Genomic DNA, 26,616 nt, shown 5'->3' with positions numbered 1-26,616 from the left:
TCTATCTCTCTCTCTCCCCTCTCTATCTCTCTCTCTCCCCTCTCTATCTCTCTCTCTCCCCTCTCTCTCTCTCTCTCTCCCCTCTCTCTCTCTCTCTCTCCCCTCTCTCTCTCTCTCTCTCCCCTCTCTCTCTCTCTCTCTCCCCTCTCTCTCTCTCTCTCTCCCCTCTCTATCTCTCTCTCTCCCCTCTCTATCTCTCTCTCTCCCCTCTCTATCTCTCTCTCTCCCCTCTCTATCTCTCTCTCTCCCCTCTCTATCTCTCTCTCTCCCCTCTCTATCTCTCTCTCTCCCCTCTCTATCTCTCTCCCCTCTGTATCTCTCTCCCCTCTATTGCGCGGCCACGCCCCTTCATGACCATTCAGGTCCGACCACGCCCCTTCATGCCGGTCACGTCCCGCTCATGCCAGGCCACGCCCACTTCTGCCGCAGATCAGCTAGGGACTCAAAGGCCAGGTGTGTTTGTCGTTGTGCTGTCTCTAATGCGCATGACAGCTTCGGACAAACACACTTGGCCTTTTATTATATAGGATTCCTACTGATTCCTGTTGCTGTGTTACCTCTACATTTTAAGAGCCCAGTAAAAAACAATTTGGAGTTCTGATTAGCCCTGACTAGCCCACTTCAAAAGATAGCAGCAGACTTCCTGCTGGAACAAGGGTGCCCAATGCAATACCAGCAAGCATTCAGGACTGTGATGTCCTTAGCCCAAAGGGCAGTAGCAGGCCTAAGGAAGGGGTTACAGAATCCTAAAACCATGAGAGGCTAATGAAGGATTTATTAAACAGATTTCCAGCTAAGCAAAAAGAAATGAACACTAATTTATGTTTTAAATTGACATTTGCTATAGAGAAAACATAACTAACAAGCAAACTTGATATTTGAAATTGATATAATGCAGACTTATGACGCTTATATTAAAATCATTCTGATATTCTCTCTAACACAAGGTTTGTGTGTATCTATTATAGTTTAATAGTAATTGGATATCCAGTTTTGTGGGTCTCTCAAATCCTGCCAGATACAGTGGTAAAAATAAAGCTGTTACATACTTGCTGGATTTCAGACAGGAATAAGACATTGGCTACTGACATTCTAACATAAACAATACATTCAGGAAGCTGAACTGTTAACAAGATAAACAACAGATTTGATTAATTCACACTTATACAACACTGCAGCACCTCCTAATTAACACATCTATTAGTTGCAAATGTAAATTTGTGTTAAAAAAAAAGAAATCACACTGTGAAGCTTCAAAAGAGGAAAAAAAAGGAATGCGTTTTAAAAGTTGTTTATAATAACTTACCAACAAGATAGCGTTCAAGACTTCGTTACTTAGTGGGGATTCATCTGCTCCTCTGTGTTTGCGGATTTTCCTTTTTGCACTGTGAACCATACTTGTGACAGACAGTTTGTGGATAGGAACTGGAGCTGGCTCTGTCAGTTTTGATAGCGCTTGGCTTATGTCCGCTAATTCTGTTGGGAAAAAAAAGAAACATTATAGCGATAATGAACAATACACAGATGGTGTCTGCAAAATAGGAAAGATACACATTAATATAAACAGGACATAGAGGAAAATGATTCCAAATAATCCTTTTTACAAATATCTGCAATTTAGGGACATGAAAAACCTTGTAATTACAAAACATTTCTGTAGTCTTGGAATATATTAACACCCCAATTAAGCATGAAAAGTGTCTTAGTGTTAACACCTTGTTAGCTGAAATGGTTATTCAGAAGCCACTTGGCACTATTTATTTAGAGAGGGCTAGCCACTGTCATTTTGTTACCAATACTTGTTTGTTTTGCAGTACCTTATTACTTCTGCTGCGGCCCATTAGGGACTGATCTGTAGCAAGGTTATCTTGCATTCTTAAAAGTGGTAAACCCACAATTTGAAGAATTAAATTAAAGGGAAATGTGGCAGAATAATGTATAATACAATGCTTTCTTTTTTTATATTACACATAATTAAGCATTTTTATTAACTATTAATTGTTAAACATAGAAACATAGATATTGACGGCAGATAAGAGCCATAGGCCCAGCAAGTCTGCCCTACCTTACCTAACAGTATAAACTTATCTAGTTCGTAGGATAGCCCTATGCTTGTCCCATGCATTTTTAAAGTCCCCCACAGTGTTTGTTGCTACTACCTCTTGAGGAAGTTTATTCCATAAATCAATCACTCTTTCTGTAAAGAAGTGCTTCCTCAAATTACTCCTGAATCTACTACCCTTTAGCTTGAGCTCATGACCCCTTGTTCTTGAATTTTCCATTTTATGTAAAATACCCACAGCCTCAGTTTTACTAAACCCTTTAATGTACTTGAAAGTTGCTATCATATCACCTCTTTCCCTTCTCTCCTCTAAGCTATACATATTTAGGTCATTGAGCCTATCCTGGTAAGTTTTATTTTTTAGACCATGTACCATTTTGGTAGCCCTCCTTTGCACAGATTCAAGTTTGTTAATATCCTTCTGAAGATATGGCCTCCAGAACTGCACACAATACTCAAGATGAGGCCTAACTAATGATCTATAAAGTGGCAGTTAAGAACAGTGGCCCCCAATTCAACCCATCAGCATTTCAAAAATAAATAAATTATATGTCTGTTTGGGTGATATCAGGCTTTATTTTGTAGGCCATTCCACACCACACAAGAAACAACATCAACACAGCATTATATTACAACTTAATACTTTAATCATTCTAGCCAGCTCGGAATTCAGTAAGTACCTGTACTGCCTAGACATTTGTGTAGCCTCTGACCAATATCCCCAGCCTCAGAGTACAAAAGAACTGTGGAAATAAGTTCTATCAAATAACACCAAAAGTACTAGAGAAGGATGTAAAAGAGGCACTGCCCAAGTACACATGAGCAATAATAGCATAAAGTTTCAAATCCACACCACAAAATGTTGTGAGTGCTTATTATTTAAAACTAAAATTTTTGTAACTCATGAAAAAATGTATAGAATAAAAAAAGGAAATTTATTCTTACCTGATTAATTTGTTTCTTTTACGATACGATGAGTCCACAGATTTCATCCTTACTTGTGGGATATCGCCTCCTGGTCAGCAGGAGGAGGCAAAGAGCACCACAGCAGAGCTGTATATATAGCTCCTCCCTTGCCTCCCATTCCAGTCATTCGACCGAAGTTAGGAAGAGAAAGGAAAAGCCAAGGTGCAGAGGTGACTGAAGTTTAACACATTTATAGACCTGTCATAAAAACAGGGTGGGCCGTGGACTCATCGTATCGTAAAAGAAACAAATTTATCAGGTAAGAATAAAATTTCCTTTTCTTTTACAAGATACGATGAGTCCACGGATTTCAGCTTTACTTGTGGGATACAATACCAAAGCTATAGGATGAAAAGGGAGGGACAAGACAGGGAACCTAAACGGAAGGCACCACTGCTTGAAGAACTTTTCTCACAAAAACAGCCTCAGACGAGGCAAAAGTATCGAATTTGTAAAATTTGGAAAAAGTGTGAAGAGAAGACCAAGTTGCAGCTTTGCAAATCTGTTCAACCGAAGCATAATTTTTGAATGCCCATGAGGAAGCCACAGCCCTTGTGGAATGAGCCGTAATTCAATCAGGAGGCTGCTGTCCAGCAGTCACATATGCAAAACGGATGATAGCTTTCTGACCCCTACGCTTCCTAGAAAACACAACAAACAGGGAAGACGATTGACGAAAATCCTTAGTTGCCTGTAAGTAAAACTTCAAAGCACGGACCACGTCCAAATTATTTAACAGCCACTCCTTCTTAGAAGAAGGATTAGGACACAAGGAAGGAACAAAAATTTCCTGATTAATATTTTTATTTGAAACAACCTTAGGAAGAAAACCAGGTTTGGTACGTAACACCACCTTATCCGAATGAAAAATAAGATAAGGAGAATCACATTGTAATGCCGAAAGCTCAGATACTCTGCGAGCAGAAGAAATAGCAACCAAAAATAAAACTTTCCAAGATAACTTAATATCTACGGAATGCATAGGTTCAAACAGAACCCCTTGAAGAACTTTAAGAACTAAATTCAAACTCCAAGGAGGAGCAATTGGTCTAAACACAGGCCTGATTCTAGTCAGACCCCGACAAAAAGATGGAACATCTGCCAGACGCTTGTGTAACAAAATAGATAAAGCAGAAATCTGTCCCTTTAACCCCTTAAGGGCCACAGCACTTTTCCATTTTCTGTCCGTTTGGGACCAAGGCTATTTTTACATTTCTGCAGTGTTTGTGTTTAGCTGTAATTTTCCTCTTACTCATTTACTGTACCCACACATATTATATACCGTTTTTCTCGCCATTAAATGGACTTTCTAAAGATACCATTATTTTCATCATATCTTCTAATTTACTATAAAAAAATTATAAAATATTAGGAAAAAATGGAAAAAAACACACTTTTTCTAACTTTGAACCCCAAAATCTGTTACACATCTACAACCACCAAAAAACACCCATGCTAAATAGTTTCTAAATTTTGTCCTGAGTTTAGAAATACCCAATGTTTACATGTTCTTTGTTTTTTTTTTGCAAGTTATAGGGAAATAAATACAAGTAGCACTTTGCTATTTCCAAACCACTTTTTTTCAAAATTAGCGCTAGTTACATTGGGACACTGATATCTTTCAGGAATACCTGAATATCCCTTGACATGTATATATTTTTTTTTAGAAGACATCCCAAAGTATTGATCTAGGCCCATTTTAGTATATTTCATGCAACCATCTCACTACCAAATGCGATCAAATAAAAAAAAATGTTCACTTTTTCACAAATTGTTTCACAAACTTTCGGTTTCTCACTGAAATTATTTACAAACAACTTGTGCAATTATGGCATAAATGGTTGTAAATGCTTCTCTGGGATCCCCTTTGTTCAGAAATAGCAGACATATATGGCTTTGGCATTGCTTTTTGGTATTTAGAAGGCCGCTAAATGCCACTGCGCACCACACGTGTATTATGCCCAGCATTGAAGGGGTTAATTAGGGAGCTTGTAGGGAGCTTGTAGGGTTAATTTTAGCTTTAGTATAATGTAGTAGACAACCCAAAGTATTGATCTAGGTCCATTTTGGTATATTTCATGCCACCATTTCACCGCCAAATGCGAACAAATAAAAAAAAGAGTTACATTTTTCACAATTTTAGGTTTCTCACTGAAATTATTTACAAACAGCTTGTGCAATTATGGCATAAATTGTTGTAAAAGCTTCTCTGGGATCCCCTTTGTTCAGAAATAGCAGACATATATGGCTTTGGCTTTGCTTTTTGGTAATTAGAAGGCAGCTAAATGCCGTTGCGCACCACACGTGTATAATGCCCAGCATTGAAGGGGTTAATTAGGGAGCTTGTAGGGTTAATTTTAGCTTTAGTGTAGGTATCAACCTCCCACATGACATCACACCCCCTGATCCCTCCCAAACAGCTCTCTTCCCTCCCCCACCACACAATTGTCCCCGCCATCTTAAGTACTGGCAGTAAGTCTGCCAGTACTAAAATAAGAGGTTTTTGGGGATTTAAAAAAAAAAAAATAATAATAATTCTGCTCTGTAGGATCCCCCCTTAGCCCCCAACCAGCTCTCTAACCCCCCTCTCTGCCTTATTATGCGCCATATTGGGTACTGGCAGCTGTCTGCCAGTACCCAGTTTGAAATCAAATGTTTTTTATCAAATCTTTTATTTTATTATTTTAAAACTACTATTTTCTGTAGTGTAGCTGCCCCCCCTCAACCCCCAACCTCCCACCCTCCCAGATCGTTAAAATGTATAATGTTCCCACCCTCTCTCCCACCAAGTAACACCTTACCTGTTGTTCCATAGTGTAGGGTTCCCATTCCCGCGCGCGCACCCGCGCATGCGCACACCCGCTCACGTGCACGCGCGCGCACCCGCGCACGCGCGCGCACTCGATCCCGCCCCCCTTCCCACCGATGGCCACCCACCCGCCTCCCTGGATCAGCTCCCACCCACCAACGAACATAGCCATTGATGGCCGATGCAGAGAGGGCCACAGGGTGGCTCTCTCTGCATCGGACGGCTAAAAAATGTTATAGCAGGATGCCTCAATATCGAGGCATCACTGCTATAACATGAAAGCAGTTGGAAGTGATCAGGATCGCTTCCACTGCTTTCAAAGACCAACGACGTACGGGGTACGTCCTTGGTCATTAACTGCATTTTTTTGCAGGACGTACCCCATACGTCGTTGGTCATTAAGGGGTTAAGGAACTTGCTCACAACCCCTTCTCCAATCCTTCTTGGAGAAAAGACAAAATCCTGGGAATCCTAACCCTACTCGATGAGTAGCCCTTGGATTCGCACCAATAAAGATATTTACGCCATATCTTATGGTAAATCTTTCTAGTAACAGGCTTTCGTGCCTGAATCAAGGTATCTATGACCGAATCAGAAAACCCTCGCTTAGATAAAATCAAGCGTTCAATCTCCAAGCAGTTAGCTGTAGAGAAACTAGTTTCGGATGAAGGAAGGGTCCCTGAATGAGGTCTGTCCTCAATGGAAGCTTCCATGGTGGCTGAGATGACATGTCCACCAGGTCGGCATACCAAGTCCTGCGAGGCCACGCAGGAGCGATGAGGATCACCGATGCCCTCTCCTGTTTGACTTAAGCAATCACCCGGGGAAGGAGAGCAAATGGAGGGAACACATAAGCTAGTCTGAAAGACCAAGGTACTGCCAAGGCATCTATCAGCTCAGCCTGGTGATCCCTGGACCAGGATCCGTATCTCGGAAGTTTGGTATTCTGATGAGATGCCATAAGATCCAACTCCGGCCTGCCCCATCTGAGAATCAGTTTGGCAAATACCTCCGGATGGAGTTCCAATTCTCCCGGATGAAAAGTCTGTCTGCTCAGAAAGTCTTCTTCCCAGTTTTCCACACTTGGGATGTGGATCGCTGACAGATAACAAGAGTGAGATTGCACCCACTGAATTATCTTGGCTACTTCTGTCATTGCCAAGGAACTCCTTGTTCCTCCTTGATGATTGATGTAAGCTACAGTTGTAATGTTGTCCGACTGGAGTCTGATTAATTTGGCCGAAGCCAACTGAGGCCAAGCCTGAAGCACATAGAATATTGCTCTCAACTCTAGGATATTGATGGGAAGGAGAAACTCTGTTGGAGTCCATAGACCCTGTGCCCTAAAGGAGTTCCAGACAGCTCCCCATCCTATCAGGCTGGCATCTGTTGTCACTACCACCCATGAAGGTCTACGTAAGCATGTTCCCTGGGACGAATGATCCAGTGAAAACCACCATAGAAGAGAGTCCCTTGTCTCCTGATCTAGATTTATTTGAGGAGACAAATTTGTATAATCTCCATTCCACTGCCTGAGCATTGTCAGTTGCAGAGGCCTGAGATGAAACCGAGCAAACGGAATGATGTCCATTGCCGCTACCATCAATCCAATTACCTCCATGCACTGAGCCACTGACGGCCGAGGATTGGTCTGAAGTGTTCGGCATGTATTCAGAATCTTTAATTTTTTGTCCTCCGTCAAAAAGATTTTCATGGATAGAGAGTCGATTAGAGTTCCTAAGAAAGGAACCCTTGTCTGTGGAACTAGTGAACTCTTTTCCAGATTCACCTTCCACCCGTGAGTCCTCAGGAAGGATAGAACTATGTCAGTATGAGACTTTGCTAGCTGTTAAGACGACGCCTGGATCAGAATATCGTCCAGATAAGGCGCCACTGCAATGCCCCGCGGTCTTAGAACCGCCAGTAGAGAACCCAGAACTTTTGTGAAAATCCTGGGTGCCGTGGCCAGACCGAAAGGAAGAGCCACGAACTGAAAATGTTTGTCTAGAAAGGCAAACCTCAGGAACTTGTGATGATCTCTGTGGATAGGAACATGAAGATATGCATCCTTTAGATCCACGGTAGTCATAAATTGAACCTCCTGGATCAATGGGAGAATGGTACCAATAGTTTCCATCTTGAAGGATGGAATTCTGAGAAACTTTTTCAGACTTTTGAGGTCTAAAATAGGTCGGAACGTTCCTTCCTTTTTGGGAACTACAAACATATTTGAATAAAACACCTCTCCCTGTTCCAGTACCGTAACGGGACATATTACTCCCATGGAGGAGAGGTCTCCTACACAACGTAAGAACACCTCTCTTTTTATCTGGTCTGCAGATAATCGAGAAAGAAGAAACCTTTCTCTGAGGGAAGAATTTATGAACTCCAACTGATACCTCTGAGACACAATTTCTAGTGTCCAGGGATCCTGAACATCTCTTATCCAAGCCTGGACAAAGAGAGAAAGTCTGGTCCCGGATTGGGGGCCGACCCTTCATGCTGACTTGGTAGCAGCAGCAGGCTTCTTGGATTGTTTACCCTTGTTCCAAGACTGGCTGGGTCGCCAAGTGGACTTGGGTTGAGAATAATTCCCTTCCTGTTTAGCGGAAGAGGAAGAGGGAACTCCTTTGAAATTTCGAAAGGAACGAAAATTACTCTGTCGCCCTCTCTGTTTGGACTTTTTATCCTGAGGAAGGAGATGACCCTTGCCTCCCGTGATGTCAGAAATAATTTCCTTCAAGTCAGGCCCAAACAGGGTCTTCCCCTTGTAAGGAATAGCCAAAAGCTTAGACCTGGATGACACAGCCGCAGACCAAGACTTCAACCATAAAGCCCTGCGTGCTAAGATGGCAAAGCCCGAACTCTTAGCCGCCAATTTAGTAATCTGCAGAGAAGCATCCGTAATAAACAATTTAGCTAGCTTAAGAGCTTTAATCCAATCCTGTATCTCCTCCAAAGGAGTCTCAGTCTTAAGACCAATAAGCGGCCGCACTGGTGATTGTGACAATGCAAGCCGCAGGATGTAACAGGAAACCCTGATGAACGTAGATTTTCTTAAGGAGACCCTCCAATTTCTTATCCATAGGATCCTTAAACGCACAACTATCCTCAATAGGAATAAAAGTACGCTTGGCCATAGTAGAAACAGCACCCTCAACTTTGGGGACCGTCTGCCAAGAATCCCTAATAGCGTCGGCTATAGGGTACATTTTTTTGAAAACTGGAGAAGGAGAGAAGGGAATACCTGGTCTCTCCCATTCTTTCGCAATAATCTCTGAAGTTCTCTTCAGGACTGGAAAGACATTCGAATAAGATGGAACTTCCAAGTATCTGTCCAACTTACTCAATTTCTCTGGAGGGACCACTATTGAGTCACAATCATCCAGAGTCACCAACACTGGAGGTGCTCAAGCTTAAACCTGAAATAAACTACATCAGAATCAGTCATAGGTAAAGCACTCCTTGATTCAGAAAGTTCACCTTCTGAGAGTACCTCAGTACCCTCCAACTCAGAACCCCGGGAGGGTACGTCCGTAATAGCCATCATAGTATCAGAGGCTGAATTTACTACATAGTTGTCCTGTCTTAAACGCTTGCTGTGCGATATGGAAAAATTAGCTAACGCATCAGAAAGAGGAAATCACTGCAGCTATGTCTTTTAATGTAAAAGCTGCAGAAACTGGTGAAATACAAGGACCCGCTTGAGCGGGCGTTAAGGGCTGTGACGCTTGGGGAGAAAGCTGCGGCATGCTCTGCATCTCGTCTGTAGACTCTTGAGAAGCATTTGCCTTAGTCAAAGATTTGTCAAAAACAATTTTGTCTCTAAAATGTAAGGCCCTCTTAATGCATAAGGGACAAAAAGGAGCAGGAGGTTTCACAGTGGCATCCAAACACATAGAACACGCTACAGGCTGGATATCATCTAAATCCATGACAATAGAAAGCAAGAAGCAATTTGGTCTTTAAAGTACAGGCTTTTAATTTTCAATAAAACATAGCAACACAGACCAAAAATCTGTCAGAATATATTAAACCTGAGCAGATGCTGTGCCTTTAAAAATAAACAAGATTTACATATGTAGGTTACACTGAAACAGGATAACAATATAAGCACTCCTTAAAGTATAGCACCTCGCATTAACAGCTCTGCTGAGGCGCCTACCTGCCCCCACGGTCCTCCGACCACACTTATAAAAGAAACCGGAATGTATTCACAGACGCCCAAGACTGCTCGTTTCCTTGTTAACCATGCAGTCTTGGCGTTATACGTAGAGTGAAACTCCAAGCAGTTTCCTTAGCAGCCGGGACTTCTGCAATTATAGACTCCGCGCGGCAAGAATAAGACAGGCGCAGCAAAGAGAGTCCCGCCCATCATGGGCGTCGCATCAGCCATTACTCTGCGCGGCAAGGGACTTCCACAATGATATTTTTCTTTGCGCAGCAACCCTGAGAGCCGCTTCTAACAGACAGAAAAGACCGGATCCACAAACCCAGCCGTAAACCGGAGTCCTATAGCACGACTCCGGTAACACACTCTGAATCTCCCAGCGTCAAAATGTATAAGCACAATATAGTGACCTATACAAGACCCATCCTTAACACTACATTAGGCCATTAATAAATATATTAGCCCCATAATGTAGATCTTGTGTCGGTTGTCACACACAACGTTAGAGAAATCAGCGCCAGAGAGCTGTCCATTCTGAGATAGCCAGTGTCCCAGAAAGTAAAAGACTGCACTTACCTATGTGCTGATCAACCGCATGAGAAGTCTCACAGGATCAAGAGGTCTTCTCCCTCCTGCAGCTCTGTGGACACAAAAGGGCCTTAGTTAATATTTGCCAAGACCATCAGTATACAAAGGGCAGCACTAATATGGGAGGCGCAGTGAGAGTTTAGCCCCACCAGTTCCCATTGCTCTAAAGCCACCTCTAGCTCTACTCTAGAGGCTGACAAGGAATAAGGCTACACCCTATAGTAAAATAGCACTCACTGGTACCATTTTAAAAATAATAAACTCTTGATTGAAGAATCTAAACTAACACCTCACTTTGCCTCTTCCTATCACTAACACAGGCAAAGAGAATGACTGGAGTGGGAGGGAAGGGAGGAGCTATATATACAGCTCTGCTGTGGTGCTCTTTGCCTCCTACTGCTGACCAGGAGGCGATATCCCACAAGTAAGGATGAAATCTGTGGATTCATTGTATCTTGTAAAAGAAAAGAAAATACAATTTTCTATCCCATGCCCCTTTGTGACGGATATTTATACAGATGAAGCAATTAGTGACTAGTTACAAACCAGAGACAAAACTGGGCATTCAGAAGCTAAACCATTATGTAGTCTACAGTCTAAGCTCTTTTTTAATGGGATATACCGCTGAATATTGAGAATATAAGTATGTATCTTGCAAAAACGGTGAAAATAAATATTATTCTAAGAAGCCGACACTTATTTAAATGTAAACGTTGGGGCTCGGTCAGACTCCTGACTGGTGGAGCCTGATCACATTTTGTACCTGACGGACTATAGTAGGAGGACCTCACAAACGCACTGGCATCTGGAAGGATATAATGAGACTTATCTTTCCATGATAAGGACTTAAACTTTTTTATTGTGCTTTTATTAATGTGTTTTATTGTCTTTTAGTAAAAGTGTTGATGTTTCTAGACATGTAAGTACACTGGTGTATTCAATACAGTTTACAAAAAAATGAGCAAATCACTTTCTTGATAAAGGGCACATTTGGTTGTTATCCTCATTTGACATCTTTTTTTGGGGGTAAGTGACATTTTCCTCTTACACAAAAGCATATTACCTTTTCCATTCTCATCAAAAGCAGATTTGCCCAAGAGCTCATCTGTAGATTCCTTACGGCGACAAAGTTTAAAGAACTCAGAAACAAAATCACCTATAAAAAAAATAAAATAGAATTTATTGCTTATGTAGAGATTGTATATCACTATTCTGTGCTTCCTTATTAAATCATCTGCAGAATACACAGCAGTCACTATTTTAAAGGCATATGAAACCCAAAAATTGTCTTTTGTGATTCAGACAGAGGATACTATTTTCAAACACTTTCCATATACTTCTATTATCAAATTTGCTTTGTTCGCATTGTATTCTTTGTTAAATAAATACCTAGGTAGCTGTTTGGAGGACTACATGGCAGGAAATAGTGCATCATCTAGTGCTCTTGCTAATGTATAAGATTCTTGCAAAACTGCTGCCTTATAAGTGCTCCAGACACGTACACGCTCCTGAGCTTATGTCTCTGATTTTGAACAAAAGATACCAAGAGATTTAATAAACAAAATTTGATAGAAGTGAATGAGAAAGTTGTTTAACCCCTTGAGCTAAATTGACTTAGGTACTTCGTCACACAGTACTTCGCCCGGCTTACTGTGTTGACGTAATTATCTAACGCCTAACACTGTGGCACATGCTGTGATCTCTGCTGTCAGCTTTGACAGTCGAGAATGCAGCTGGGGGCAGAAGGCATCTGCTTTCATATGGTTAGGGAGTGCAGATTGTGCTCCCTTACCATACAAAGCCAGATCGCCTCTCGACAAAGACAGTGTGGCACCGGTGGGAGGGGTGGATGGTTAAAGAAGGAGGTGGGCGGGTGGCATGGGTTCCCAACACTACAGCAAATGATCACAGAGGGGAGAGGTAGGAAAATTTGTAAAATATACAATCATTTGCAGGGGAGGTGGTGGTGAGGGCGAGTCATAAAATGTTACTGGCAGCCAGTCTGCCAGTAAGAAAGATGGCATTGACCAAGTGGAAGTGGGAGGAAAGAAAGCTGCTTGTGAGGGATCAGGGAGGTGAGGAGGGATCCCTATACTGCAGAAAATAGAAAAAATAAAAAATTAAAAAACTGCTCTAAACTGCATACTGGCAGATTGGCTGCCAGTACTTAAGATGGTAGTGGCAAGAGGGAGGGAAGAGCTGTTTGGGAGGGATCATGTAGAAATAAGGGAGGTGTCAGGTGGGAGGGTAATCCATACACTAGAGCAAATATTACCCTTAACATCTAACTGATAAACACCTTTCGCTCCTGGGAATTTCAAAAAGTGTGGTGCACAGTTGCAATTAGCATCCTTCTAATTACCAAAAAACAATGGCAAAGTCATGCATGTCTGTCACTTCTGAATGCAATGGAACCTAGAGAAGATATTAACCATTTGTCTCATGACTGCAGTAGTTGTGTGTAATTAATTTCAGCGAGAAACCCAAAGTTTGTGAATAAATTATCAATTTTCTTTTTTTTTTTTTTTTTTTTAATGTGATTGCATTTGGCGGCCAAGTGGCGGCTTGAAATATACCAAAATGAGCCTAGAATTTTGGCAGTTCTGCTTTACCAAATGAGTTACCCCACTGCATAATTTTAGACATAACTGTAGATAAAGACCTTAAAGGGACAGTACACTGTAAAATTGTTATTTTCCATTAATGTATTTTAAATGACTTGTTATACCAACTGCAGAGTATAAAATATTTGAGAAATTGCATTTTCATGCTTATTTGTGTATATGAAGTAGCTGATTTTGTGCTTTGAAACCACAGCCTATTACAATGGGTTGAACTTAAAGGTGATATCAGATCTCATTATGTTCTAAGTTTGTGTAAACAGACTTGCTTCCTTATCTTTTATTTGGCTGGAACACCAAAGCTCAATACATAGAGAGAACAATGGAAAATGATCATTTTATTACTTAACTATCCTGCATCCCACTGAGAGTATAATCTCTTCTGCTGGTTGTGTATACTTAGGCTATTCAATAGCCTATACTCCAGTATTAATTTGTTCCGTATAGGTGGCGATACCACAGGCTAAATCAGCTATTTCAAATGCTGAAATAGGAGTAAAGGAGCTACTTGTAACCAATTTAATACACTCTAGCAGGTTAAGAGGATCATTGGGAATAATTTAATTTAAAGGGGAGAAAATTTTTGGGTGAACTGTCCCTTTAAAATGAGCAAAAAAAGAAATAATTATATGCACGTGTTTGGTCTTAGCTGAATCAGAGTATGCCAATGAACCCATTGTGAGGCAAGTTTCCCGGTAGCAAGGGGGTTAAAATGCTGAATAACGGAAAAAAAAATGGTTTTAGGATTGTGATTTTTACACCTGGCACTGATATAAAATGCTCAATGTGTAGCAAATACAAATTAAACTAAAATGTTCTTACTACAATTTGACTTGCATTTGCCTCTAGTTTACTATATAGTATATACTATACATTATTTTTCTATCAGTTAAATGAGTTGGTTATGATTTTTGAGCAAACTTAAAACTGCATAAAGCTGATGAGATAAGCCAGTGAGATCTGCTGGTGTAAAATGCTTGGAACATATAAGATTTGTAAGAGATATTCAGACATACCCTGGAAACTCCACTATTCAGCCCAGGGAACTCCCTGTCCCTCCCACTTTCTGAAATGGTTTGTATATTGCATTTCTTTAATGTAAAATGAAAGTATGATAAATTTGTTAAAGTAACACAAAAACTTTCAAAACCATCAAAACTTGTAAAATCACTGCTGTATCTAAAACTAAATGCATTAAAATACAAAGAGCAAAGCTTAAATGTAATATAACTTAAAGGACCAACCTGAAGTCTAAAGTAATATAAAATACAAATGCAACAAAACTCTCATGTCATGTAGTATTATATTGCACTGGGCTTGTCTTTTGTTTCACACACAGATATGTCGGTAACGTCTCCTTAGAGAACTATAGCAAAATCTGCCTTTGCAGAATCTTGTGAGAGATCTTGCAGTGTTGGAGGATCATTTTAGATCATCACATCTGAAAGGACAGCTTTATGGGAGGCATCTCTCATCTCTCCAGGTTCTGTCCTTTTTCAGTGAGTTAAACCCCTGTTAAATCTGTGCTATAATCTCTCCAAGATGGAAAATCTTTGATCCTCAGGGCCTCTGTGAGCTCCAAATATGAATACATTTTATTGATACCACTAATTTTGTGGGTGACATTTAAGAGTCCAGAGTAGGATATGAGGCTACAAAGAAGTGCCATTCAGTTCAGTGGAAAAAAAAAAAATTGTGTGTGTATTTTTCAGTTTAACCGGGGGGGGGGGGGGGGGGGGGGGGGGGCAAAAGCCACATGTGTGGGTATTCTTTAGAATAATATTTTAAGTTTTTCCTTTACTGTCAGACAACTTACCTAACATGCATTGTGGGTTATCTGCTTTTCTCACTCTCACAGACCACTGAGGAGCTTGCAGAGGATCCAGGTCACTTCAAAATAAATGTATATAGTTAAGTGACATAAATAAAAGTAAAAAAAGTTACTTTTTTTCTCCTCCAAATATTTGAACAATTAATTACAAACTGATTATTTTTTATTTATAAATGTTTTGAAAATCAAAATTTTTAGCATAGAAGATTTATTTTCATAAGTTTAGGGAAGAAAAAAAAAATTCTGAAGTACACAATGATTTCATTATATCTACTTTATCTGGAACTAAAGCAGTGCAGTGACCCATTTTATTCTGCAAAGTTAAAGGGACAGTCTAGGCAAAACAAAACTCATGATTCAGATAGGGCATGCAATTTTAAACAACTTTCCAATTTACTTTTATCATCAAATTTGTTCTCTTGATATTCTTTGTTGAAAGCTAAACCTAGGTAAGCTCATATGCTAATTTCTAAGGCCTTGAAGGATGTTTCTTAGTCTCAGTGCATTTTGATAGCTAGAGAGCACTAGTTCATGCGTGCCAAATAGATAACATTGTGCTCACTCCTGTGCAGTTATTTATGAGTCAGCACTGATTGGTAAAAATGCAAGTCTGTCAAAAGAACTGAAATAAGGGGGGAGTCTGCTAAGGCTTAGATACAAGTGAATCACAGAGGTAAAAAGTGTATTAATATGACTGTGTTGGTTATGCAAAACTGGGGAATGAGTAATAAAGGGATTATCGATTTTATTAAACAATAAAAAAAATCTGGGAGTAGACTGTCCCTTTAAAAGGGACAATACACTGTAAAATAGTTTTCCCCTTAATGCCTTTCCAATGACTTGTTATACCAGCTGATGAGTATAAAATTTATGAGAAATAGCATTTTCAGGTTTGTGTATATGAAATAGCTGGTTTTGTGCTTTGAAAACACAATATCTATAAGAAAGAGTATATTTAAAAAAACATATACACAATCAATGTACCGGGGCGCTAAAATAAGCTATATAAGTGTAGTAGCCGAAAACCAAAATGGTATCTATATATATAAAAATTTACTTAAAGGGCATAAATATTGCAATGGCACAATTCAGTTATAGTTGGATCTTGGATAAAAGAAAATACATTTAATTATTCATATAATAAAAAATAAAATTAAAAATATTACGTGAAATACAGAGCATAGAATAACATAGTTCATAAAATACAAATCATAAAATACAGATCAAATACATAAAACACGGATGTCACAATAAGATTGCTGCTAAATACAAAAGGCCAAGTAATGAGTCCAGTATTGAAAAGTGCGTTTTCTTTGATGCAGCAAATAACAATATGAGCGCCTTCTACAGAAGGAGGTATACAAATATGATCCAGATTCCTCAGTTTGGAGGTACGATCATAAAAGACAGCAAATCCAGCCAAGGATCTTGCAGTAAGACAGGAGTTCTTAGTCACAAGTATGAAACATTAATACACAACAGGTGCTTTACTGTACTTACACCGTCTATGTGTATACCTTCACAGTGCTCTCTCCTATGATCAGCGGTGCTTGTCAATGTGCCTTACACAGCATGCTGTCAATTTCGCACTTGCTCAACTTCGGGTACTCGACCAGGTTGAAGTTACTGCGTTAATGAGAGTATTTTGACAAACGGAAGCCCTGGAGGGTCAAAACTATGAGCAACACGTTTTGGCAGATCGCCTTTGTGAAGCTCTATCACTGCATCATAGCTGTGAGTGCTTTATAGTGCATTTTAAGGCATAGGCGCCCTTTTCTCGGAAATGTGTAGTTTCAATTAGACATCATTGCAACCATATCATTAACAATATAATTGAAAACACAACTATAAAGTGCACTTTGCAAACATTACAGAAATTAAAAAAAATTAAAGAGCAGATAGGGATTACAAATATATGAAAAAGGCTGTTGAAGATTTGTAATATGTTGAAAAATGTTTAAAAATTGATTTTAAAGTCGATCTAAAAAAACATATTTGAAGTGTTCCAAATCGAAGGTGATAGTCTTAAAGTGGTAATCAAGAGATAATATTTGGCATTTAACGTTTTAAAAAAAAAAAAAAAAAAAAAAATTCTAAAGAAATCGCTAAAACACAATTTTAACTGGGTTACTAACAAACAATGAAATCTTAGTAATATTTGAAAAATTTTGTAAGGGTGATGTGAGGATATTCTTATCTAATTTATCCACGTTAAAACTAAGTTTAACTAAAAAAAATCCCATTACTATCTATGCAGACGAAAAATAGATACATATGACATGATGTTGGTATTACAAGTTCTCATTGGTGTGTTTATCTAGCTGTAAACACAACCTATTAAAATGGGTTAAGCTTCTAGGTAAAATCAGATCTATTTATTGTATCACTTAATCTACACACACACATTCTTCCTTATTGTATAACTAACTGTCTTTATCAAAAGTCTAATACTTAGAGAGCACTATGAAAAATTAACATTTTATTACATATCTCTGCTACACCACCACTGGGAATATAATTTCTTCTGATGGCTGTGTTAACATAGTTTGTCAATAGCCTATAAGATATAGAAACTTTCAGGATTAGGTAGGGATATCACAGGCTAAATCAGATATTTCAAATGCTGAAAATAAGGTTAAAGGAGCTATTTGTAAACAATGTCACACTCCAGCCAGTAAAATGGATCATTGGGAACAAATTTTGACCTTTGTCAAATTTTAAGCTATAAAAGAGAACAACTTGTTATATGCTAAAAAGTAGGCAATACAAACCCCAAGTTATTTTGACAGGTTAAAATATTGTTGTCTGGATCCAATCACTGCTCAAGTTTGTTTGGAATATAAAAATAAAAAGTGATTGATTTAAATTACAAAATATTAAAGGAAAATATATATTCCAATTTAAGGATGTGTGTGATCCGTGTGGTTTCTCCTTCCTCTTGGTAAATTAGGATTTCCTTCAAACCTCCAAAATAAAAATAGAAACAATATATAGTGCAATATGTTTTATAACAAAGATATTATTCACACCAGTGGTCCCTCCAGGGGACTACTTACACTTAGAAGAGCCAACCAGGCTCTGGGTTAAGACGCACACCCGGTTTTATATTGCCAGGCTTCCAGTATAACTCCAAACGCAGACCGCTGCTTCAGTAAAATATACTTTTTATAAAATACATATAAAATGTTAAAAAGTCACACATAATACTCTCACATTAATAGTTACTCGGGTATCTGTTCCACTTTCTGTTATTAGTGGGAGCGATATAACAAATATGTAATGGACTTGTGGTAAAATAGCCTGCCAAATGGCTTAAGCTTAACCTTAATCCAATAAAAGTCAAACCATCGATACCTGTCCTGGTAACCAAATTGTTTTAGAGGAGTGGTGGCAATAGAGATTCCAAAGTACCGACGTACGTTTTGCCGTAAGCGTACGGCTTTTTCAAGGTAGTCGATGGTATGCGTCTCCTCTCCCAAGGAAGATATAGGGTGAATGATGATCCTATTGGTTGTTACAAATTATGTCATCAAATCATGTGTGGTTTTTAATGTCACCTGGTTGTGTTTGAAAGTTTTGTCCGCCATCTTTGATAGGGGCAAGAGAGTTCTTCATATGGGAAAATGCAGCCTGCCATCTTTGATTTGGGCAGAAGTGTTCATGTTAATAATTTCATCTACGAAATCTATTAACGGACCACAAGGATCATATTTATGAGTTTAAAATCATATCTGTTGTTAATTATAGTAAGGAAAAAGTACAATAAATCCCAGAAAGTTATTTTAAATTGTTAAAAGTACCAATATGTTAAAGCATTCTTATATGTGAAATACATAGTAATACATGATTTTTATGACTATTGCTAATATTTTTGCTTTGCCAGTATGTCCATGAAAATTCACAATACATGGATTGTATACCATATGTAAATACAGTTGTTAAACAGTTGTTTTAAATTCTTAAAATCATGATTGTATTGCTGTCTGGTTTTACTACATCATATATATTCATAATTGTTAAAATAGACCTATTCATCTTTTTTTGTTAAATGAAATGCTGTTGTATCTAAATGATGTCTGACTATGGTGATACACCTTTCAGCATGTATTTGAGTTGTATCTAAATAATGTCTATTATATTATACTACAATGTATAACAAAAATTGGCGTGCTGCTTGTTTATAGCGATTACATAATAATACAGACCGACATATAGAAAAAGGGAAACTATCTCCAATTGATAGTGAATATTGAAGAAAAATAAAATGAAATTACAGAAAAATGGAATTGTGAAAATGATGAAGTTCAAAATCCTTGTTCAAACCATGAGGTATTAGAGTGTTTAGGATGTATATCCATTTCATCTCAAATTATCCAAGATCTTGTAATCTATCACCTCCTCTCCAATGTTGATGGACTTTTCTAATCCCTATAAATTCCAAATCCATAGGATTTCTATTGTGTACTTTATCAAAATGGGCTGAAACTGAATGTTTTTTGAAGCCAGTTTTTATGTTATATACATGCTCGTTGATCCTGGTTTTCAGTAGTCGAGTGGTTCTACCTACATAAAATAAATTGCAGGTACAACGTAACAGGTATATAACATATTTACTGTTACAGGTGATAAGATGTATTACTATGTATTTCACATATATCAGTAAAGCAAAAGAATGCTTTAACATATTGGTACTTTTAACAATATAAAATAACTTTCTGGGATTTATTGTACTTTTTCCTTACTATAATTAACAACAGATATGATTTTAAAGTCATAAATATGATCTTTGTGGTCCGTTAATAGATTTCATAGATGAAATTATTAACATGAACACAAATCAAAGATGGTGGACGGCATTTTCCCATATGGGGAACTCTCTAGCCCTTATCAAAGATGGCAGAAGGAACTTTCAAACATATATGAAGAACTCTCTTGCCCTTATCAAAGATGGCGGACGGAACTTTCAAACATAACCAGGTGACATTGAAAACCACACATGATTTGATGACATCATTTGTAACAACCAATAGGATCATCATTCACCCTATATCTTCCTTGGGAGAGGAGATGCACACCATCCACTACCTTGAAAAAGCCGTACACTTACTGGGAAACGTACGTTGGTACTTTCGAATCTCTATTGCCACCACTACTCTAAAACAATTTGGTTACCAAGACAGGTATCAAGGGTTTGACATTTATTGGATTGGGGTTAAGCTTAAGCCATTTGGCAGGCTATTTTACCACAAGTCCATTACAAATTTGTTATACCGCTCCCACTAATAACAGAAAGTGGAACAAATACAGAGTAACTATTAATGTCAGAGTATTACGTGTGGTTTTTTAAAATTTTATATGTATTTTAATAAAAATATATTTTACTGAAGCAGCGGTCTGCGTTTGGAGTTATACTGGAAGCCTGGCAGTATAAAACCGGGTATGCGTCTGAACCCAGAGCCTGGTTGGCTCTTCTAAGTGTGAGTAGCCCCCTGGAGGGACCACTGGTGTGAATAATATCTTTGTTATTAAACATATTGCACTATATTGTTTCTATTTTTATTTTGGAGGTTTGAAGGAAATCCTAATTTACCAAGCGGAAGGAGAAACCACACGGATCACACATATCCTTAAATTGGAATATATATTTTCCTTTAATATTTTGTAATTTAAATGAATCACTTTTAATTTTTATTCTGTTATACACCAAGTGAATTTTGTGTACTTTTTGCATCACTTTGTTTGGAATATACCTTGAAGTGATCAGACCGAGATATCATTTCCTCATGAAGATCAGCAGACTCTTTGCAAATCACCACTATGGACTATGCTGTAGAATTGCATGTATATTACTTGTTCTTACCTTCGACACAGTTAACAATGTAGCCCTCATTCATTTCTGCCCACGTATCCAAATACAACAAATGTCTATATCTGTATACACCTTCTACCCTCCACTCACTCATACACTAAGTCACCCTTCTCTTGTTTCTAACCGTCGCTACTTGTTGCACTACGTCCTTAACTTATGCACATTGCCACTGCTTGTTGGTGCTACACAAATAAAAAAAGAAGAAGCTGCAGTAATTATCTTACGTAGCTACTTACGAGTAAACATCATTGTCCACAATGATACCTTCTGTCAAACATGGCCATGTTGTTGCCAAGTGAAGCTCACTGGAAGTGGAAAAAAGTGTGATTAAATGAACGGTCATTATGTGTCACAATGTAAAATAAAATACACACACAAAATGATATAACAGATTCAAAACCACAATAGAATACATAACTAAGTAGTATTCTCTGTATGGGGCAGACGGGATAGCTAACTGATAGAAAAAAAGAGCTTGTGGCCGCCAGGGAAGAAAGGTAAAAAGGCACCAGTGGGGTACAATCCACGTTATGCTGTGTACTTATCATCAGACAACCAATCTATAATATATACAGCTATGCTGTTAGTATCTCGCAAAAAGTTCTTATAAAGAGACATAAAAAAACACCATGAGATATTAATATAAATTATTTATTTAATTCTGCATAGTACATTAACTGTAATAAACTCATTATTTTCTCCCCTTTTTCTATAATTTAACACTGAAAATTGGATTTTCTACATATCTGTCTCTAATTGCCCTCAGCAGGGAAATTAGAAAAGATACTACAAACCAATGCATTTTTCACTAACAATATGACAATAGCTAGCCGTGTCTATTCCAGGAACAAATTTTCAGATAAAGCAAAGGGTGGGTGGGATTTGGTGCTTGAAAAACAACTGCAGCAAACAATGAGTTCATCTTTTTGGAACGCTTTGACACCGAGCATGCATGTTAATTTAATGCAACACTATACACATGTCTTGTGGTGTTCTAGGTCTATTTAAGCTTATGTCCTCATATAACATTAACAGAGCCATACAGTTACATACATACAGAAAATAAATTAGGGCTGTTATATATTTAAAGGTCAACTTAGAACAAGGTATGCTAGCAAATGGTATAGAAAATGGTCCCTAAATGCATACTAACAGAAAAATACACTTTATTGCTACTATAGAAACATATGCACAAAAAGTCACAAAACAATGTAGGGAACAAAGAGAGACATTAGACACACATACAAATACTTATATTTTATTTATATATGCACAAACAAAATAAATATTTCTAGTAAATGCATATGCAATATTTAATTTCTATATAATTTTTACTTTGGGGAAGCTGTCCTTCAGATATAATCAAACTAAATATCACTTAGATGTGAGAATTTTCATAATCACGTATACTCGTTATTATAGCAAACATTCTCCTTTTGTTATATAATTTGTGAATCTTATGATTCTATACAAATTACAACTTAAAGGAAGATTTATCAGCAATGATACAGTGCATTGCAAAAGATTTGTTTTAACATCACTTAGCATCAATTTTACAATAGTACAGGGGAGACTAAATTATTTTAAAGCTGTTTAAATATAGTTCTATTACTGTATGTTATTTTAAATATACTGATTCCAGCCTGTGAATATTTCATTAAAGTCTAAAGTTTTGTTTAACCCCACATACCTTATGGGATCTTCACAAGCACCAAAGGGAAGTTTTCCAAACTCAAGGCCGCCCACCTCTCCCCCGACAAGTGCATCAATGTCTGAGAGAGAGAAAATAAAATTTGGTTGTAATAGGCAAATATTTATTTAAATGAAAAGGGCAATTTGCTGGCACTTATATTGTATTTTTTTTTTAAATTAATATTTTCTAGAACTGCAATTGATATTAGAAATACTTAAAGGGTCACTAAACCCAAAAACTTTCTTTCATGATTCAGGTAGAGAATACAATTTTAAACAACATTCCAATTTGCTTCTATCTTCTAATTTGCTTCATTCTTTAGATATCCTTTGTTGAAGAAATAACAATGCACATGGGTGAGCCAATCACACAAGGCCTCTATGTGCAGCCACCAATCAGCAGATACTGACCCTATCTAGATATGCTTTTTAGCAAAGGATATCAAGAGAATGAAGCAAATTAGATAATAGAAGTAAATTAGAAAGCTTTTTAAAATTGCATACTCTTTCTAAACCAAAAGAAAAGAAAATTTGGGTTTCATGTCCCTTTAAAGCAATATAAATTTTCTGTGTAAATTGTCAAATAATTTAGTCCCTTTTTAATAAGATATTTGGTTTGCAGAATTTAGATTAAAGAAAGGGTTGACAAAGCTATTTGATGAAAATATCCCCAAAAATATTGGGGTACTAGCCATACATTTTCTTTTTTAAAGGGTCAGTAAACCCATCAAATAATGTTTAATTCTGCACATAGTGCAGAATCATATAACATTAGCCTAGCTCCCGTTTTCTAAATGAAAGCTTTTCAGAATTAATTATCTAGGAAAACTAATTTTACAGACTGCCGCTCCTTGCTCCCAGACCAGGGCGGGAGCGAGCTACATTTAGTTTAATGGCGCAGTCGGGCCGGCTGTGACTAGACAGCGTGCCCAGATGCCCTTAGGAAAGAAACAGACCCGCTCAGTAGAGCAAGGAGAGGCGGTCTGTAAAATTAGTTTTCCTAGATAAATATTTCTGAAAAACTTTCATTTAGAAAACTGGTGCTAGGCTAATGTTACTATGTGCAGAATTATATAACATTATTTGGTGGGTTTACTGGCCCTTTAAGAAACAAAATGTAATTATGGGGTAAACATATAACCCAAAAAGTTATTAGTCTGAGCTAGTTTTAAATGGACATTAAAGTCAGTTTTTATATATGAAAAGCATTTATCAGCATTTAAAGGGAAAAGAAAACCAAAAGTTTTCATTTGTGATTCAGACATAGCATACAATTTGAAAAATAAATACATTCCAATTCACTTTTATCAAATTTGTTTTGTTCTCAAGGTATTCTTTGCTGAAGAGATACCTAGGAAGGCATCTGGAGCACTACATGACAGGAAATAGTGCTGCCATCTACTGCTCTTGCAAATGGATAACATTCTTGTAAAACGGCTGCCATATAGTGCTCTAGGCATGTGCACGCTCCTGAGTTTTCTTTTAGCAAAAGATATTAAGAGATTAAGAACATATGATAATAGAAGTACAGAAGAATCTCAATTATCCGGAACTCAAACAACCGGAAAAAAAAAAAGTTAGAGCATAAATGTGCTAAAGAAACAGTCCGGATCTCTTTAAACAGCAGGAGCTACGGTAGCTGCATTAAATAGAGCGATAGACACGCTTATCTGCTAAGTAATAGGGACAGAATGCAGATAAACCACTGCACTTATGATTGCATCTCCCGGCGGTACAGCATCCCTCTGTCATGTATCCCTCTTCCAGACCAGGGGTCACGCTACTACTGGCAAGGGAGAGCCCAATAATGCTCAATCAATAACAAATTCCCAGGACGGCTTAATCTCTTGCTGAAAACAATGTGTTTCTTCAGGATAAAATACAAGTGTATTTCCAGAATCAGCAAGAGATTGAGCTGTTGTGGGAATTTGTTATTGATTAAGCATCCTGTTGAAGCCTCATATGATACGTATATCCTGTCTAGTGTGCGCCTCTAACCGGCTCCTGCCTATGTGATACATTATAGAACTAGTTAGACCTATGTTTAATAGCGACTCTTAAGCAACCGAAAATACACTTATCCGGAATATATCGATCCCCATGGGTGCCGGTTAATTGAGATTCTACTGTAAATTAGAAAGTTGTTTAAAATTGCATGCTCTATCTGAATCATGAAAAACATATTTTGAGCTTCATGTCCCTTTACTGAATACATTATATATATATTTTTAAAATTCAGTGTCACTTATAATAATAATGTTATAATTATAATAATATAATTACTTGCAAAACTCTGGTGAGATTATTTCTTGTATTACTCTTAATTATGACAAATTAGGGCTAGCTGTAAATGAGTTTGTGCACTGCTCTTTAAAGGGACAGTATACTGTAAAATACTTTTTCCCTTAATGTGTTTCCAATTACTTTTTTACCAGCTGCAAAGTATAAAATGTATGAGAATTAGATTTTTAAGGTTTGTGTGTATTTAATAACTGATTTTGTGTTTTGAAGCCACAACCTAATAAAATGGGTTGAGCTTGAAGGTATAATCAGATCTCATTACTTTATTACATTGTGTACATAAACATGCTTCTTTATTTTATATCTGTCCATAAACCAATCACCAATATTTGGAGAGAACAATGGAAAATTAACATTTTATTACCTTATCTTTTCTATAACCCACTGGGAGTGTAATTTCTTCTGCTGGCTGTGTTTACACAGTTTATCCATAGCTTGGACCTAAGGCCTTTAACTTTCAGAATAGGTGGGTGATGCCACAGGCTAAATCAACTATTTCAAATGCCAATATAAGGGTAAAGGAAATACATGTAAACAATTTAATATACTCCAGCAGGTAAAGTGGATCATTGGGAACAAATTAATGGAGAGAAATGTTTTGAGTAAACTGTCCCTTTAAGTAACCACTGCGTAGTATGCAGCTGGTTCAAATAGCATTTTGAAGAATATCCATGTTAAAGAATATGACTTTCAGCCTCTCTATGGAGCATGAGACAAGGACAATTTTATAGTAAAACCAAGAAAAATAAACAATAAATGTATATTATTGTTTGATTTTCATTTAGTAATCAAACTTAATTCATTTATGGTGAACATTAAGTTGAATGTCCCTTTAAGAGATGTCGCTTTCTAGCTTCCAAGATGTGTCACAGTCGGTAACATGTTAATTAATAATCACCTAAAATCAGAATTCGTGACCATTTATAATATAATGTTTCCTACCTGGAGGCTGCTGAGGCCAGAAGTACTGCTGCCAGTCTTGTAGGATGTAGGTGAAACGGATAGCAATACGCACAGGAGGTAGTGAAGTCAGAGGGCAGCCCTACAAGTACAGAGGATCTGTAAGCAGACTATATGCATAACAATGACAATCTACAAATACAGTATGGTCATTCCCTTTTTTTTCTAGCAAATAATTCTACAAAGGAATAAGTTCTGGTTTCTGTGATTCAGTAAATATATTTTTGTCAATATAAAATACAACATAGTATAACATTTGCATAAACAATGATTTTCCTTGTGCATTTTCCCACATTCACCCTAGAGTTGTACAATTCAATGTATGATTTGCTTTACGTACAATTTTAGATTTGAAGATATCCAGTAGCCCAGATAAATGTGTGTACTGATTTGGCACTTTCCGTAGGTGAATCATCTCAAAATCTGTACGTACACCAGGGCCTTGACACTCTCCCACATACAGTTTCCTCCATTTCTGATGGACTTGCACAAACAATGGAACCTGACTGAAGAGCAAATCAGTAAGTACATGTTGAGGAACCAGTAGGTTGTGCCTGTTTTTCACAATTATTGAGTGTTACTTGTGCTTTCAAATGGAATCGGAAATGATCCAGTTATTTTTCCTCCTTCTGAATAATTCAGATAAAAGGTAAAAACGTTCTCCCATTGATCCTTTCACTTTTCCTTACTATTCAGCATGCAAAGCTCCCTTAGAAGATTACCAGGCAAAATGGTATCAAAATTAC

General features: G+C 37.7%; 1 protein-coding gene across 1 annotated transcript in view; it reads right to left on the bottom strand.

Moving 5' to 3' along the window:
• The window catches only part of RAB3GAP1 (RAB3 GTPase activating protein catalytic subunit 1), a 259,144-nt gene that overhangs the window by 218,615 nt on the left and 13,913 nt on the right, over positions 1-26,616 (bottom strand). The window contains exons 7-13 of the mRNA XM_053698235.1: positions 26,211-26,376; positions 25,853-25,952; positions 22,608-22,689; positions 21,154-21,222; positions 15,034-15,107; positions 11,660-11,752; positions 1,307-1,476 (exon numbers count right to left, since the gene is read on the bottom strand). Of these exons, the coding sequence (XP_053554210.1) occupies positions 1,307-1,476; positions 11,660-11,752; positions 15,034-15,107; positions 21,154-21,222; positions 22,608-22,689; positions 25,853-25,952; positions 26,211-26,376 (754 nt within the window). The remainder of the gene's footprint in view (positions 1-1,306; positions 1,477-11,659; positions 11,753-15,033; positions 15,108-21,153; positions 21,223-22,607; positions 22,690-25,852; positions 25,953-26,210; positions 26,377-26,616) is intronic.

The sequence above is a fragment of the Bombina bombina genome, chromosome 1, assembly GCF_027579735.1.
Source record: "Bombina bombina isolate aBomBom1 chromosome 1, aBomBom1.pri, whole genome shotgun sequence".
NCBI lineage: Eukaryota > Metazoa > Chordata > Amphibia > Anura > Bombinatoridae > Bombina > Bombina bombina.
This window is presented reverse-complemented; position numbering and strand designations above follow the sequence as displayed.